Source organism: Rhinopithecus bieti, unplaced genomic scaffold, assembly GCF_001698545.2.
Source record: "Rhinopithecus bieti isolate Rb0 unplaced genomic scaffold, ASM169854v2 scaffold_947, whole genome shotgun sequence".
NCBI lineage: Eukaryota > Metazoa > Chordata > Mammalia > Primates > Cercopithecidae > Rhinopithecus > Rhinopithecus bieti.
The window spans coordinates 1,328,574-1,343,359 of record NW_016803664.1 but is presented as its reverse complement, the minus strand read 5'-3'; the positions used below and the strand labels follow the sequence as shown (position 1 = coordinate 1,343,359).

The following is a 14,786-nucleotide window of genomic DNA, read 5'->3' as shown; positions in this document are numbered from 1 at the left end:
GGCTGGAGTGCAGTGGCCGGATCTCAGCTCACTGCAAGCTCCGCCTCCCGGGTTTACGCCATTCTCCTGCCTCAGCCTCCCGAGTAGCTGGGACTACAGGCGCCCGCCACCTCGCCCGGCTAGTTTTTTTGTATTTTTTAGTAGAGACGGGGTTTCACCACGTTAGCCAGGATGGTCTCGATCTCCTAACCTCGTGATCCGCCCGTCTCGGCCTCCCAAAGTGCTGGGATTACAGGCTTGAGCCACCGCGCCCTGCCCAATCAGGTATTTTTAATTACCACAATGACCATGGGGCAGATACTAGCATTTAGTGTATGAGGATGAAGGAATCTAAGCATCTTATTGATGCATGGAATAGTGAGGATAGTCGTACACAGTAAGAACCATCCAACACTTCTCATACCTTTCAGATGCCACAATGGACATTCACACCATTAAAAACAACCAAATGCCTTATGCAAAAATAACATGTGAGTCTAGAACTCAACCCCATTTTTAATAAATACTAAGTTTGTCTGTTTTGATATGATTTATGTATTCTAGAATTTCCAATAATGCAACTCCATAAAAACAGAAGGAAAATTATACTTTCTTGAGACTTTTACCAAGAGTTGCTCACCATTTCAGAAATCATGTCATAACGTCAACACTACTTCTGGTATTTACTAACCAATACAACGTATCAACTGACATACAATGTCAGTATTTGGAGCTGTCCCATTCTCAGTGAGTCTAAACAGGGATGCAAACATCTGACTACTTCATTAAGTCATGCCTAAACATTCCTATCTGGAATACATATTTTTATTATAAATTACTTTTATTTCTCCTTTATACTATAGTTAAGCCATTACTTTTATTTTTGGAAATTATTAGTATAGGTTAAGTATGTTACGCATCAGTTTCATTTCAGGAGAGTAAAGGCATTGCAACATTTTTTAATATAAAAGGGACTTTGGTCTCATAGGGTTTGAGAATCACTGGTCTAGTTGCTCCTCAATCCCACTGTCCTTTCAATCTGTTGTCAACTAAATAAACAGGAAGCTAGGCACATTTAGACTTCATCTTAAAAAAGAGAAAATGGGTTCTATGTGCTATAAGGATTACTTCCTTTTAGTAAAGTTGTGTGTCAATTATTGTACAGAATAACCTAAATTGCTAAAAGTATCTCTGGTAGTTCCCAACACTCTCATGAATGAATAGATGAAATCCCATGGTAAGTAACCCCTGGACAAGATAGGTTAACAATTGAAATAATATACTACAAAACACACCCACAAGACTATTTTAAGTGGCATCCAAAAATTGGTATACAAAAGTAAACTGACACTCATGATGAACTGTTGAGATATGGCCACTAAAAATGGAAGCATCTTGCTTTGTTTATATTTTTCATTTGTTTTAAAGAGAATGCTTGCTTTGGGATACAATCTGAATACTATTAGGCTCAAAGGGCAAATCTTCCTTAGGCACTAATGCGAACAATAAATTTTTGCTAAATTTGTTAAAATGTCAGATTACAGTATTTGAACACTATAGCTACTTTGAAACTATCTTATCTCAGATTTTTGCTTTAAAGTCATGTTTTTTTATGGCGGCAGCTTTGGTGTTGAGGAAAGAGCATTGGACTTGGAGTCAGAAGACTTGGGTCTGAGTCCCGACTCTGCCACTTGTTAGCCATGTGGGCACTGGAAGAGTCATTTAGCCTCTCTGGGCCTCCACTTTTTTTAGTTGTATAATGGACATAACTAGCCTTATAGAACTGTTGAGTTGGAGATAACAGATGGAAAGCACTTTGTAAATTGTAAAGTGCTATGCAAACTTAAGAAATCACTAGATGCTACCGTACTTCTTTAAGGTGTTAAACAGTTTGCTGTGGGAATACAATTTCCAGAAATCTGGCTTATAACCAGTGTTAAATATTTACCTATATTTAATGACAGGTATAAAACAGACACTCTTCCTACCTTCGAAGTTCCATTGCTCGTCGCAGCCTTTCAAAACGAACTAAATGTTCTCTCAACCTTTGTTCCTTCATCTTTTCAAAAGGCAAGATCTCTTTCCTTCTGTAGTCTTTATCTCTTTTTTTATCTAGACTAGCTCTCTCCTTTTCCTTACTTCTCCCATGAATCTATAGAAAAAAATTAGAAGAACACTAGAAATTAAAATATTTTGGGGCTTTGTTTTTCAAGTTTAGCAGGTCATTTAAAAGTTCAAATGACTAGTAACATTTCCTTTTTCTTGGGTTTGCTAGCATGCAAGTATGCAAAGATGGTTATGGAAAAACAGAATTATCTTCTTTTGTAAACAGCTGAAGTAGTATACAGCCATCCTGATCAGAGACTTACTTTCTCATATCTTCCTCTTCTTGATGGTCTACAATGATCTCCTTTAGTTTGGTCTAATATTACCATATGTCCTGGACTCTTTGAACCTAAGGGGGAAAAAATTACGTAAAACAAATGTCTAAAAATTATCATTGAAAAGAAAATACATATGTAAAAATGCTAAATTCTGATAGTCCCACACCAATACATGAAATAAAAAACCTACTTATTCTACAAGAACTTAAATGCAAAGAGTTTTTTAAACAGTTCAGTCCCCTAACATAAATACTTTCAGTGATACCAAAAGATCCTAATTCAATAGTACTAATCAATGACCATTTTAAGTCAGCCCAGAATAGCAAAGGAGGTTAGCTGGAAGAAAACATTTGTTTGTTTCCCCAGAATAGAAAAGAAGACAATTACTCCTACTAGACCTCCTTTCCTACCACAATGACACCTAACAACAAAGCTTACATCTCTGGATTATAATTTCAGGTTTTCCCTTCCACTGTAAAAATTAAGCAGTAGAATGCATTAGAAAGGGATTGAAAAGATATATAGCATACTTATTCGCTTCTTTTCTTCACTTTTTTTAATCGATTCTGATGTTTGGCCACTTGCTCCATTATCATTCTTCTCATCTTTACCTTCTATTTTCTTAGTATCCTTGCTTTCTTTTTTTTCAGATTTCTCAGATGATCTTTTCTCTTCTTTTTTGACAGAGGCTTGTGTCCTGACCATACCACCCCAGACAAAAAAAAAATAGAATGAGTACTTCATAATGTACCAAAAAAGTGTTTATCAAAATAAATAAATAAAAATAATAAATCCTTACTTGCTACTTCTATCACTCATATTTTTTTTATCTCCGGAACTTCTTGAACTACTCTTTTCATCATTTTCTTTCTTCAATTCTTTCTTAGAGGGATCACCTTTTACCTGAAAGATTTGAACCAGAAAACAATTTATACATATGGTTACAATTTTGTGATTATAAAAGTGTGCTAATGGCAGAAAATTTGGAAAAGATAGAAAATTATAAGGAAAGTAAAACTACAAACACATAAAATTAAAATAATTGCAAATTCTACTCCCTGCTACTGTTAACAGCTATGAGTTGAGAACTAGCCATCAAATTCGACTTGCTTGGATAAACAGTTAGGCAAGCTTACTTTTTCAACAGAAATCAGCTGTCCATGCAGCTCAGTGCGATGAAGATGTGCAATACACCTGGACACCTCTGTGCTTGAAGACATAGTTACAATGCCATAGCATTTTGCCCCAGGACTTCGAGCATTTGTAACTACTTTTGCACTCAGAACCTATAAAATGAGACTGTACTTTAGAGAGTTTTACAACTTCCAACTACACACACTTCCAAATACATGAAATTTCAAAACGGAAACTATGTATTAATTCAGGGTGTATCTTATTCTGTTTCACATATATATGTATATATTTTTTGAGATGGAGTCACACTCTGTCGCCCAGGCTGGAGTGCAGTGGTGTGATCTCGGCTCACTGCAACCTCTGCCTTCTGGATTCAAGTGATTCTCCTCCCTCAGCCTCTCAAGTAGCTGGGATTACAGGCATGCACCACCACGTCCTGCTAATTTTTATATTTTTAGTACAGACAGGGTTTCGCCACATTGGCCAGCTGGTCTCAAATGCCTGACCTCAGGTGATCGGCCTACCTCGGCCTCCCACAGTGCTGGGATTACAGGCATGAGCCACTGCACCCAGCCTATTTCATATTCTTGTGATCACCATCTACATTACCCATCTTAATAAATATTCAGGGGAACAATTTAAAGTGCCAAAAAGCAATTTAACCTTCTTTTTATATTTATTTCCTCCCCTCAAATATGTAGCCAAAGTAGCCAAAACAATCTCATCAATGAAGTAATGGCACAATTAATAAAAGCAAATAAATTGGATTTGAACCAAAATATCCCTATCATAGGCCCACCCTGAATGTCTTTAGAGAAGAAGTTTCTAGTATTTTAATGAGTGTTGATACTTTTCTATAATGAGTAAAGAACCAATCACATATAAAAAAGCAGACTTAAAATGCACCCCCCGAAAACACCCTAAAGCTAGAAAGACAACATTTTCAATCTATGTGCTTTTCAAATGTATATGAAAATGACAAATAATTTCAATTATGTAAGATGGATAGTTAAGAGAGACAAAGCAGGTATGGATGAGTGAGAAGAAAAGTGAGAGAACAATTCAGTGCTGAACAGAGTAAAGACATAAAGCTGTGAACAAGGAAACAGGAAAATCAGGAGTTTTATGGTGTGGGTGGCTGGAACCAACTAACTTTTACCTCAACCCTAGGAAAGGCTGATTTGCCCCATAGCCATTTAATTTTTAACTCCATGGGTCTTCCTACCAAATAAATGGTATCCGCATATAGTTTTACTACTAATATCAACATTAAAATATTGTTTTCACATCTCTAACAATACATTATTGAAAACAGAAGAAAAAATAACACAGCCTACCATGGGACTACAATTCTCAGCATTCTATTTCTGACACCTACAAGAACCTCCTTTACACTCAGGCAACTCACTAAAGCAGGAAAAAAAAGCCTCTGAAAATCAAGAGGACAGGTTGTGGTAATATTAACGGCTATTTACCAATAATGGTCACTAATTCAGTAATTTCAATATCTGAAAGCCTATCATGTGCACATGAAGTACAGTAAATAAGGTCCCTGACCTCGAAGAGCTTACACTGGAGTACATTAACTATGATGTATATGAAAAACTGTAATGTAAGTAGACAGTATTGAGTGCCCTCAGGGATGCAGCTCACAATTCAAAGCATTCGTTATTAATGGAATATTCTTTGACTACTCCTTCTCTTCCTTTAGGTCTCCCCTTAACTGCCAGAGAAACTTTTCCTGATGAACTAATCACAGTAAAGACTCCCCCTTGTAACACCTGTGTACTTTTCCTTTGCAGCACTTAAAACAACTTCTGATTAAATTTATATATACAGGCATGGTGCAGTGGTTCACACCTGTAACCCCAGCACTTTGGGAGGCTCATACGGGGGTGGATCACCTGAAGCCAGGAGTTTGAGACCAGCCTGGTCAACATAGTGAAAACCTCATCTCTACTAAAAATACAAAAATTAGCCCACTGCAGTTGCTCATGCCTGTAATCCCAGTTACTAGGAAGGCTGAGGCATGAGAATAGTTTAAACTTGGGAGGCAGAGGTCACAGTGAGCCCACATCACACTGCTACACCCCAGCCTGGGTGACAGAGTGAGACTGTGTCTCAAAAAGAAAAAAAAAGTTTGTATATAAACTTAATATAGATACATGTTTATATATAACTTTATATAAGTTTAAACGATTCTAATGCCTATATAATAGCCGATTTTACATTTTTCTCCATTACTGGACTAGAAATCTATAACAAGGATCGTATATGGTTCCCCCCAACCCCCAATGAATTATATATCCCACTGCCTAATAACAGTCTAAATATAAATATATTTTTTCAAGATGTCCAAATCAGGCTCAGCAATATGCTAGATCCCAAGCTACGTGCTACAAAGTATCATGATGAATAAACTTAGTCTTTGGCTTAAATAGGTTTAAAGTTTGGAATACAAAGATTCCCAAGGCTCAGAGACAGATTAAATGATGAAACACTATTTATCCCTTAACTCTCTCATCTACCATTACCACAGAATTCAGTAATTAAGTCTATTAACCGTCCTAAGAGATACAACAAATTAGAAGATATTTATGTAACGGTATTTAGAATACAATCCTCATTTCATATGCAGATACTAGAAAGACGGATAAAAAGGTAAAAAGAATGTACCTTTCCATATTTGCCAAAGAGGTTCTTCAAATCAGCAGCTTTGGTATTAGATGAAAGTCCACTAACCCAGATATTTTTAGTTGAGCTTCCACTGCTACCACTAGTACTACTTGTACTTCCTAGAATAGATTTAATATCAGATGTTTAAGTATCTCAATCAGAATCTTTATACAAAATTAAAGGGGCCACATTCTTTCCAAACTATAATTTTGATAGTGTGACATTACTATATAAAAATCCTGTGTTTATTATTATTGAAATCAAACAACAGACAACATAATTAGTGAGGGAAAAAATCTGAATGTATGTACATTTCCTTTGTATGAGTTCTAAGCTGAAGAGGGTAAAAAAATCAATTTGCTGTTCGGTTTTAATAATTTATAGTCTACCACTGCACTGAATAGAGACAACTAGGAAGCAGTCATTTAGCAATGAACAGACTGTTTAGTTGCCACATCTGCTGTGGGCTATTGATCCTTAGACATTGACATGGAAGAAGAAAAAAGTCAGAACAAGGTATACATTTTTCAAGAATTTATATGGTTAATAACAAAGACGAACCAACTGGTACACCTTCATTCCCTATTAGAGAATAGGTAAGACAAAATGGGAATTATATGCAGCTGAGTAATTCTAGAGTCAATAAGAAACAATCTTCTGAAACAAAACAACTCCAAGATTAAAGATCAGAGATCTGAAAATCCTTTGTAATAGGTAAATGATTATATGAATCATTTCTGTACTATGTCACACACGAATTACGGCTTCATACATGTAGAGGCCATATCTTAGGATACAGGCCTAGCCAGTCACCCTTTTCTTCAAATGTGCTATAATAAAAGGGAAATTTTCATTCACTTGATTTTATTTGGAAAATAATTTTTACTCACTTTAAGAGAAACAGTACACAAGCAATTAAAAGGAACAATTTCTATATTTCACATTAAATGGAGAAAGAGTAAAAATTTTAGATGTTTTAAAAAATCACATGTATTAACAGTTGTGAAACTACTTTCAGCGTAGACTCAGAGGGAGAGAAGATAACACATACCTGGCTCAAATATTTTAAATATGAATGGTTGATACTTGATTCTGTTCTTACAAAGGGTATTCATCAAGGATCTTATAAAATGTTAACTCAATGTTTGTGTATCATTTTTGTAACCAGTAACATTTGGGCCCAGATATGTTACTAATTACAGAAAAACTTTTTTTTTTTTCCTTAAAAGACCAATTGGCTTAAAATAAACTATAGAAGATGCATACAATTCTCCTTTATACATTTAGGAGGTATTTAAAAGCTTTGTAGTACCTGAATGTTTTATTTTCCCTTAAAATCCTTTTGTAGAAAGTAAGTATTTTTCAAGTAAACACAGCACATGTACAAGATGAAACTATAGCTCATGGGCATGAGATTTCTCAGTATCAGAAAGCAACTAAATACTGCACTTTGAAACTTACAAGAATTTTAAAAAAAGAAAAACGAACACTAGACTCCACAAATACACACAAGTATTATTTAATTAGCTAAGATATACTATTCAAAATAGTACCAGAAAGTATAATCTGTGTACAGGGAATAGGTTGTGGTGATATACAGTAGTTATAAATGAGTTAACAGAAGATAAAATAGTTCTGAAATTATAATGTAAGAAAATATCTATTAATATCCAACACAGTCCCTTAGAACACACCAGGTAAGTGTTCCCTAGCCAATGGGTTTTTAACATACCCAATACCAGTTCACAAAGTAAGTAAACAGTAATACATCAATCAGTTTTCTATACTCTATATAATTCCACAGTTTACATAAAGACCATCTCAAGTTTCTAGTCTGTCAATAAAATTTTTAAGGACTAAATGTCAAAGAAAACACCACACAACTACTACTTTTTAATGAAAATATGCAATGTCAACACTTAAATAAATAGGGAAAAAAACCCTTTACCTTTGTCATCTTTAGATGATGTCTTGCTGTCTTTAGATTCCTTTGAAGAGCTAAAGAGGCAAATCACCAGAAGAAAATTGAAAACAAAAACAAAACCAAACCCAAAATAGAACAGCTTGATATTCACTATATTTCAAACTAGTGCTATTCATACAAATTAACAATTCCAAAGGCCTAGATTAGGTTATTTGAACAAATGACTCCCTGAGGATTCTTGTACTGATTTTCCCCAAGATGCCTGAAGATCTAGATTTTCTGACAATTCTATTCAGTGGAAATATGGCCATCTTCTCCAGATTTCAGGACTGGGACTTGACTTCATTTTGTGTTCTTAGAACTGATAGTTGTTCATTAACCATCACCACAAGGATTTTAAAAAATAAAACACAAAAATTGTCAATTTGAAAAAAAAAAAAACAAAAAACAACAAAAAACCAAATATATGCTGACATTCGACAATGCAATCAGTAGAACACACTGCATTATTATGAAGATCTTGAAAATTTTTAAAAGTAACTTATGACGGTCAAAAATATTATAGGCAGGATCATAAGACACTAATTACTGTACATGTTCTTGAAGCCACCCCCTTAATGTAGAGTGATCTTATTGAATGCTGGAATTCAGTATCGTAAAGAACTGACATAGAAAAACAAACCTCTTTGCTTGACCAGAGGCCCCAGTAGACGAGGGCCCTTTCTTCAAAGTATCCTTTTCTTTGTCTCCAGATTCTGCTTTCTTAGAACTTTCTCTGGCTTCCTTCTCGACAGGGTCACCCTTCACGCAGTCTTCCTTCTTACCATCTTTATGGTTCGCATTCATCTCATAATCCTTGCTTTCCTTCTCCGGGCTCTGTGCAATGGCGTCCTGCCCATCTTTTGGCTTACTTGCTTCAGAATCTGTAATTTTCACATTTTTACCTGTTTCTAGGAGGTCATCACCATCAAAATCCAGAGTGATGGCATCTTCAGCCTGGATTGTGACCGAGATGTTGTCATCCTCAGCTTCTTTCACAGTCGTATGAGCTTCCATCTCTTCATGAGCTGTGTGATCAGCCTCAGCTAGGCTCCCTTCTGAAGGAAGAGGTTTAGATACTTCTTGTGTACCATCACCAGAACCTGCTATATCTAAGAGGATTTAACAGGAATAAATATGGCAAAACAAGAAGTTTAAACAATTTCATATTCATAAGCTAGAATAGGACCTAGAAAATATAAAGCCAGTTATTAGCACTGATGGAAGGTTAGGAGGAAAAAAAAAAAAAAAAACACAAGGGTATTAACTAACATAAACCATCCTTTACCCAGGATCACTTATTCTTCATGGAAAAAATGATCTCTACATACAAACACCAAACAACAACAGTGAGAAAATGGTTCCATCCTGAAGATACCAGCTCTTCATTTCTGGTTATAAGTTAATGGCATATGGAAGATTTTGTTCCTCCAAGGGACAGTGACAAAAGTGCAGATTGTTGTTCAATGCTCGAATTATCCTGGGATTGAACCCTAGTGACCTTCAGAACTCCCATGGTGACTTCTTGACAGGTCACAGTCTGAGGATATCAATCAGTCTTCAAAGTATTTCAGGGCCCCATCTTTTCCACTCTTCAATGCTTGAGTAGTCCAGATTCGTATGGAAAACTGGTACAGAAGGCTCCAAAGATGCTCCTGCTCCGTAACGTTCAGGAAATTGGTTATTTTGTCTTCATCCCGTCCAGTCAGTCTGCAATTACCATTTTCAAAGATGTCTTGCATTCCCCCAAAACAGAAAGGCTTCGGGCATGTGACATTTTCAGTCAGTAGCTTTACTTTGTCATTGCTTCTAGGCTTTTTATTTGCCTTGCTTAACCCTGCTCCATGTCCTTTCTAGTCCAAAGTAGGATCCTTTGACTTCTGTCCAAGGACTCTTCCATAACCTCCTACTGACCACATGTATTACTACTGTTGCCCCTGTATGTGTATTGAATGAGACAGCTCGTCTAAACTAAAATTGTCAGATAACCGTATGGAAGTTTCTCTAAGCAGCAAACACAAAGTCAGTCTCCTGGTCATTCATCATTTTTAGGACTAGTTGTAAAATTCACTGTGAGTTATGCACTCGGACTCCAGTAAGCACACATGAGTTACTGCAGTGTCAGTCTTAAGAATTTAATCAACTTACCGTATACCAGAAGTTATTTTAAAAATAAAAATTGGGTTAAATAAAAAATAGCATTGCTCACTACAGTAACTGATATGTACTATTAAGTTGGAATGTATCTTTAGTGTTCAAAAGAAAATTAAAACCAATTAGAAAATAAAATCAAGATGCTAACTTAATTCACTAAATAGATAAATTTGAAAATAAACTAATTTCAAAATCAGATTTCAAATAAGGAGTGCTTTATTTTCACATAATTTATTGTTTTCTAAATTTTAGCAATTTTACTCTTTTCAGCATCAAACATACCTTTCTCATTTTCTTCTTCCTCACCATCCTGAAATTCAAAGAATAATCAAATGTAAAATGAATTCACATAAAACTAGATTTTAGTAATAGTACAGAATCAGCCAAGTGAAATTTGGTGGATAGCTTCATATTATTATGTAGAGATACCTAACACTAACAAATAAATAGGCTATTCCCATCAAAACCAGAGTCCATGTAGAGAGAGATGTGGCACAAATCTGGTACATCTTAGAAAACAGGTATATCTATCAATGAGTAGATCAATAACAAACTGGATTAATTTTTTTTGTATTCAAAACTGGTTTATATAATCCAATTCTTCCTCATATCAAAGAGCTGTCAATAAAAAGACTGACCTGATGACGTGTTTTATGTTACTCAGTTCACAGGTACTCCTAGCTAAGATATACTATTCAAAATAGTACCAGAAAGTATAACCTGTAGACGTAACTTTCAAGAGCTTGGATACACAGTAATGAACAAACCAAACAAACAAACAACACTCCCCTTTAAGTATATCAGACATTAGAAGAACAGTTACTAAGTCAGTTTCAAATTATTAATTCTTTTAATGTGTTAAAAGTGAGTTCATATCAACCACTGCACTCCAGCCTGGGTGACAGTAAATCCCTGTCTCAAAAAAAGAGTTCATAGTTGTCATACATATACTGATGGCCAAGCCAATTTTAAAATGGTATTTGTGCTATAGGTAATTAAAACAAGTAACCCACATATTTTTAAAACATGATTTTAATTTTAAAATATTTGACAGCTTCACTAAAATTAAAATTGAGAATGTGCTAGCTTAAAAATAAAAGTGTCATAAAGGGGAGAAGCTTAATTTGCTCTACTAAGCAAATAATGCAAACATCACTGAAGTAATCAGACCAACAGAGAACCAACATTTTCCGAAACATAAGACTATAAAGAATAAAGTAATATGCATTCTAATCTCAATAACTGAAAAAATTAAAGAATCATTTTACTTTTTAGAGACGAGTCTTGCTATTGATGCTCAGGTGGTCTCGAACTCCTGGCCTTAAGCTGATTCTCCCACCTTATCATCCCAAGTAGCTGGGATTACAGGTGCAAACCACTACGCTTGGCTTAACAAATGTTTTGATTTTTTTTTTTTTTTAAACAGCTTCTTACTCTGTCGTCCAGGCTAGAGTGCGGCAGCATGATCATAGCTCACTGCAGCCTTAACCCCTGGGCTCAAGTGATCCTCCTGCCACAGCCTCCTGAGTAGCTGGGACTACAGATGTGTGCCACCATACCCAGCAAATTTTTTTTTTAAATTCTGAGTGGAGAAGACGTCTTGCTATGTTGCCCAGGCTGGTCTGGAACTCCTGGGCTCAAGCGTTCATTCCTCCTGCCTCAGCCTCCCAAAGTTCTAGGATTTACAGGTGCAAGCCACTGTGCCCTACCAAATGTTTTATTAACTTTTTTTTTTTTTTTTTGGAAACTGAGTTTTGCTCTGTCCCCCAGGCTGGAGTGCAGCGGCATGATCTCGGCTCACTGCAACCTCCGCCTCCTGGGTTCAAGCGATTCTCCTACCTCAGCCTCCCAAGGAGCTAGGATTACAGGCACCCACCACCATGCCCAGCTAATTTTTATTATTATTTTTTTGAGACGGAGTCTCCCTCTATCAACCAGGCTGGAGTGCAGTGGTGCGATCTTGGCTCACTGCAACCTCCGCCTCCTGGGTTCAAGTGATTCTCCTGCCTCAGCCTCCCAAGTAGCTGGGACTACAGGCATGTGCCACTATGCCCAGTTAATTTTTTTTATTTTTAGTACAGACGGGGTTTCACCATATTAGCCAGGACAGTCTCGATCTCCTGACCTCGAAATCCGCCCGCCTCAGCCTCCCAAAGTGCTCGGATTACAGGCGTGAGCCACCGTATCCAGCCTAATTTTTGTATTTTTAGTAGAGATGGGGTTTCACCATGTTGACTAGGCTAATCTCGAAATCCTGGCCTCAGGTGATCTGCCCGCCTCGGCCTCCCAAAGTGCTGGGATTATAGGCGTGAACCAGCGTGTCCAGCTTTTAATAACTTTTAAAAGAAAAACTAATCAGAAGTACACTGTTTAAAGTCAGGCGATGTGAAGCTTGTTGTGAAATTACCACATACAAAGCCTTAGAGCAGTGGTTCTCAAACCTGAGCATGCATCAGAATCCCCTGGAGGGCTTGTTCAAATAAAACACAGATTTTGATTCAGAAGGTCTGGAATGAGGCTTTAGAATGTGCATCTCTAACAAGGTACCAGGTGAAATTAATGCTGTTGGTACAGAGAGAACACTAAGCATTGCTGCCTTTATAGAGTGACAACCTCTTAGTGAAAAAAGACTAAAGTTGAAACATAAGTAGAACTTTAAACAGCTTATTTATAATACAATTTTAGATTCGTATAACAGCATGCACTTCTTAAAATGTCAGATATTTTACAGTGTGCTCAAAATACATTTGGATAATAATTTCTTTTTTCAAAATATTTCTTTCTTTTTTAAACTTGTGTGTGTGTGAGACTGTCTCACTCTGTCACCCAGGCTGAAGTGCAGTGGTGTGATCTCGGCTCCTGCAACCTCTGCCTCCCAGGCTCAAGTTGATCCTCCCGCCCCGGCCTCTCGAGTAGCTGGAACTACAGGTGTGTGCCACCACACCTGGCTAATTTTTTGGGTATTTTTTGGTAGAGACAGGGTTTCACCATCTTGCCCAGGCTGGTCTCGAACCCCTGAGCCCAGGCGCTCTACCTGCCTTGGCCCCTCAACATGCTGGGATTACAGACATGAGCTACCACGCCTGGCCAACAATAATAATTTCTATGAAATCATTTTATTAATAAGTGATATTTGGACTAAGTTAAAGTGTGCCAATTAGGGAATGACCCATTATTTTACAACTAGGGTAACATGAAAGAAACTAAAATACTAAAACCTTGACCATAAGCTAAGAAGTAAAATAGTCCAGGACAAATAAATCATCAACTCACAGCAATGTAAATTCTATCACTATCTAAGTCCATTATACTGTGCTCTAAGAATTCCTCTTTATTTTTTCTGAGACAGAGTCTCACTCCGTCAACCCAGGCTGGAGTGCAGTGGTGCGATCTCAGCTCTCTGCAAACCTCCACCTCCCGGGTTCCAGGGATTCTTATGCCTCAGCCTTCCCAGTATGCGCCACCACACCTGGCTTTTTTGTTTGTTTTATTTTGTTGAGATTGAGTGTCACTCTGTCACCCAGGATGGAGTGCAGTGGTACAATCTCGGCTCACTGCACCTCTGACTTCCTGGTTCAAGCGATTCTCCTGCCTCAGCCTCCCGAGTAGCTGGGATTACAGGTAGGTACCATTATGCCCAGCTAATTTTTGTATTTTTAGTAGAGGTGGGGTTTCACATTGTTGGCCAAGATGGTCTTGATCTCCTGACCTCATAATCCACCTGCCTCGGCCTCCCAAAGTGCTGGGATTACAGGCATGAGCCACCGCGCCGAGCCAATTTTTGTATTTTTAGTAGAGACAGGATTTCACCATGTTGGTCAGGCTGGTCTTGAACTCCTGGCCTCAAGTGATCCTTTCGCCTTAGCCTCCCAAAGTGCTGAGATTACAGGCAGGAGCCACTGCACCCAGCCTGTAAGAATGTCTTCATAAATTGTTTTACTAGAATATACTTTTAAGCATTATGTGTTCAATTTGCAGTATTTGGAAAGGAAAGAAGAACACTTTAACTTGGGTGGAATGGTAGAGACAGCAAGGGAAGAATGAGTTATGCTTAAATTATGGATAAATCTTTTTCTTTCAAACTGTCTTTTAGTTTAGTAATTTTTCTTGAAGCAATAAACTGAGACACCCCAGCTTGTATTTAAAGCAGACTAAATGAACTTAAAGAATGTAACACGTGGCCGGGCATGGTGGCTTGGGCCTGTAATCTCAGCACTTTAGGAGGCTGAGGCAGGAGGTTCGCTTGAGGTCACGAGTTTGAGACCCGTCTGGGCAACCTAGGTAAAACCCTGTCTCTATTTTAGAAAAATATGTATTTAAAAAAAAATTTTTTTTAAAGAATGCAGTTTGACTCTCCTTATCTACCTCAGATGCGAAGAGCACACCATTTCCAAGTTAATATTTTAGAGATGTAAAACTGAAAGGAAGCTTCAAGAAAAAAAATGTCCAAATTATTGGCTATTTTAAAAGTAAAATTTTTTAAATACTATGATGTT

General features: G+C 37.0%; 1 protein-coding gene across 12 annotated transcripts in view; it reads right to left on the bottom strand.

The window, feature by feature from the left end:
* SLTM (SAFB like transcription modulator) overlaps positions 1-14,786 on the bottom strand; it is a 57,541-nt gene that overhangs the window by 12,548 nt on the left and 30,207 nt on the right. For 3 of the 12 annotated variants that reach the window (XM_017896288.1, XM_017896312.1, XM_017896323.1), the window contains 9 exons: positions 10,573-10,600; positions 8,780-9,248; positions 8,122-8,171; positions 6,174-6,292; positions 3,500-3,649; positions 3,163-3,266; positions 2,894-3,060; positions 2,349-2,434; positions 1,968-2,131 (listed from right to left, as the gene is read on the bottom strand). In XM_017896288.1, the coding sequence (XP_017751777.1) occupies positions 1,968-2,131; positions 2,349-2,434; positions 2,894-3,060; positions 3,163-3,266; positions 3,500-3,649; positions 6,174-6,292; positions 8,122-8,171; positions 8,780-9,248; positions 10,573-10,600 (1,337 nt within the window). The remainder of the gene's footprint in view (positions 1-1,967; positions 2,132-2,348; positions 2,435-2,893; positions 3,061-3,162; positions 3,267-3,499; positions 3,650-6,173; positions 6,293-8,121; positions 8,172-8,779; positions 9,249-10,572; positions 10,601-14,786) is intronic. The other 9 variants (XM_017896295.1, XM_017896330.1, XM_017896342.1 and 6 more) reach the window with 4 other exon arrangements.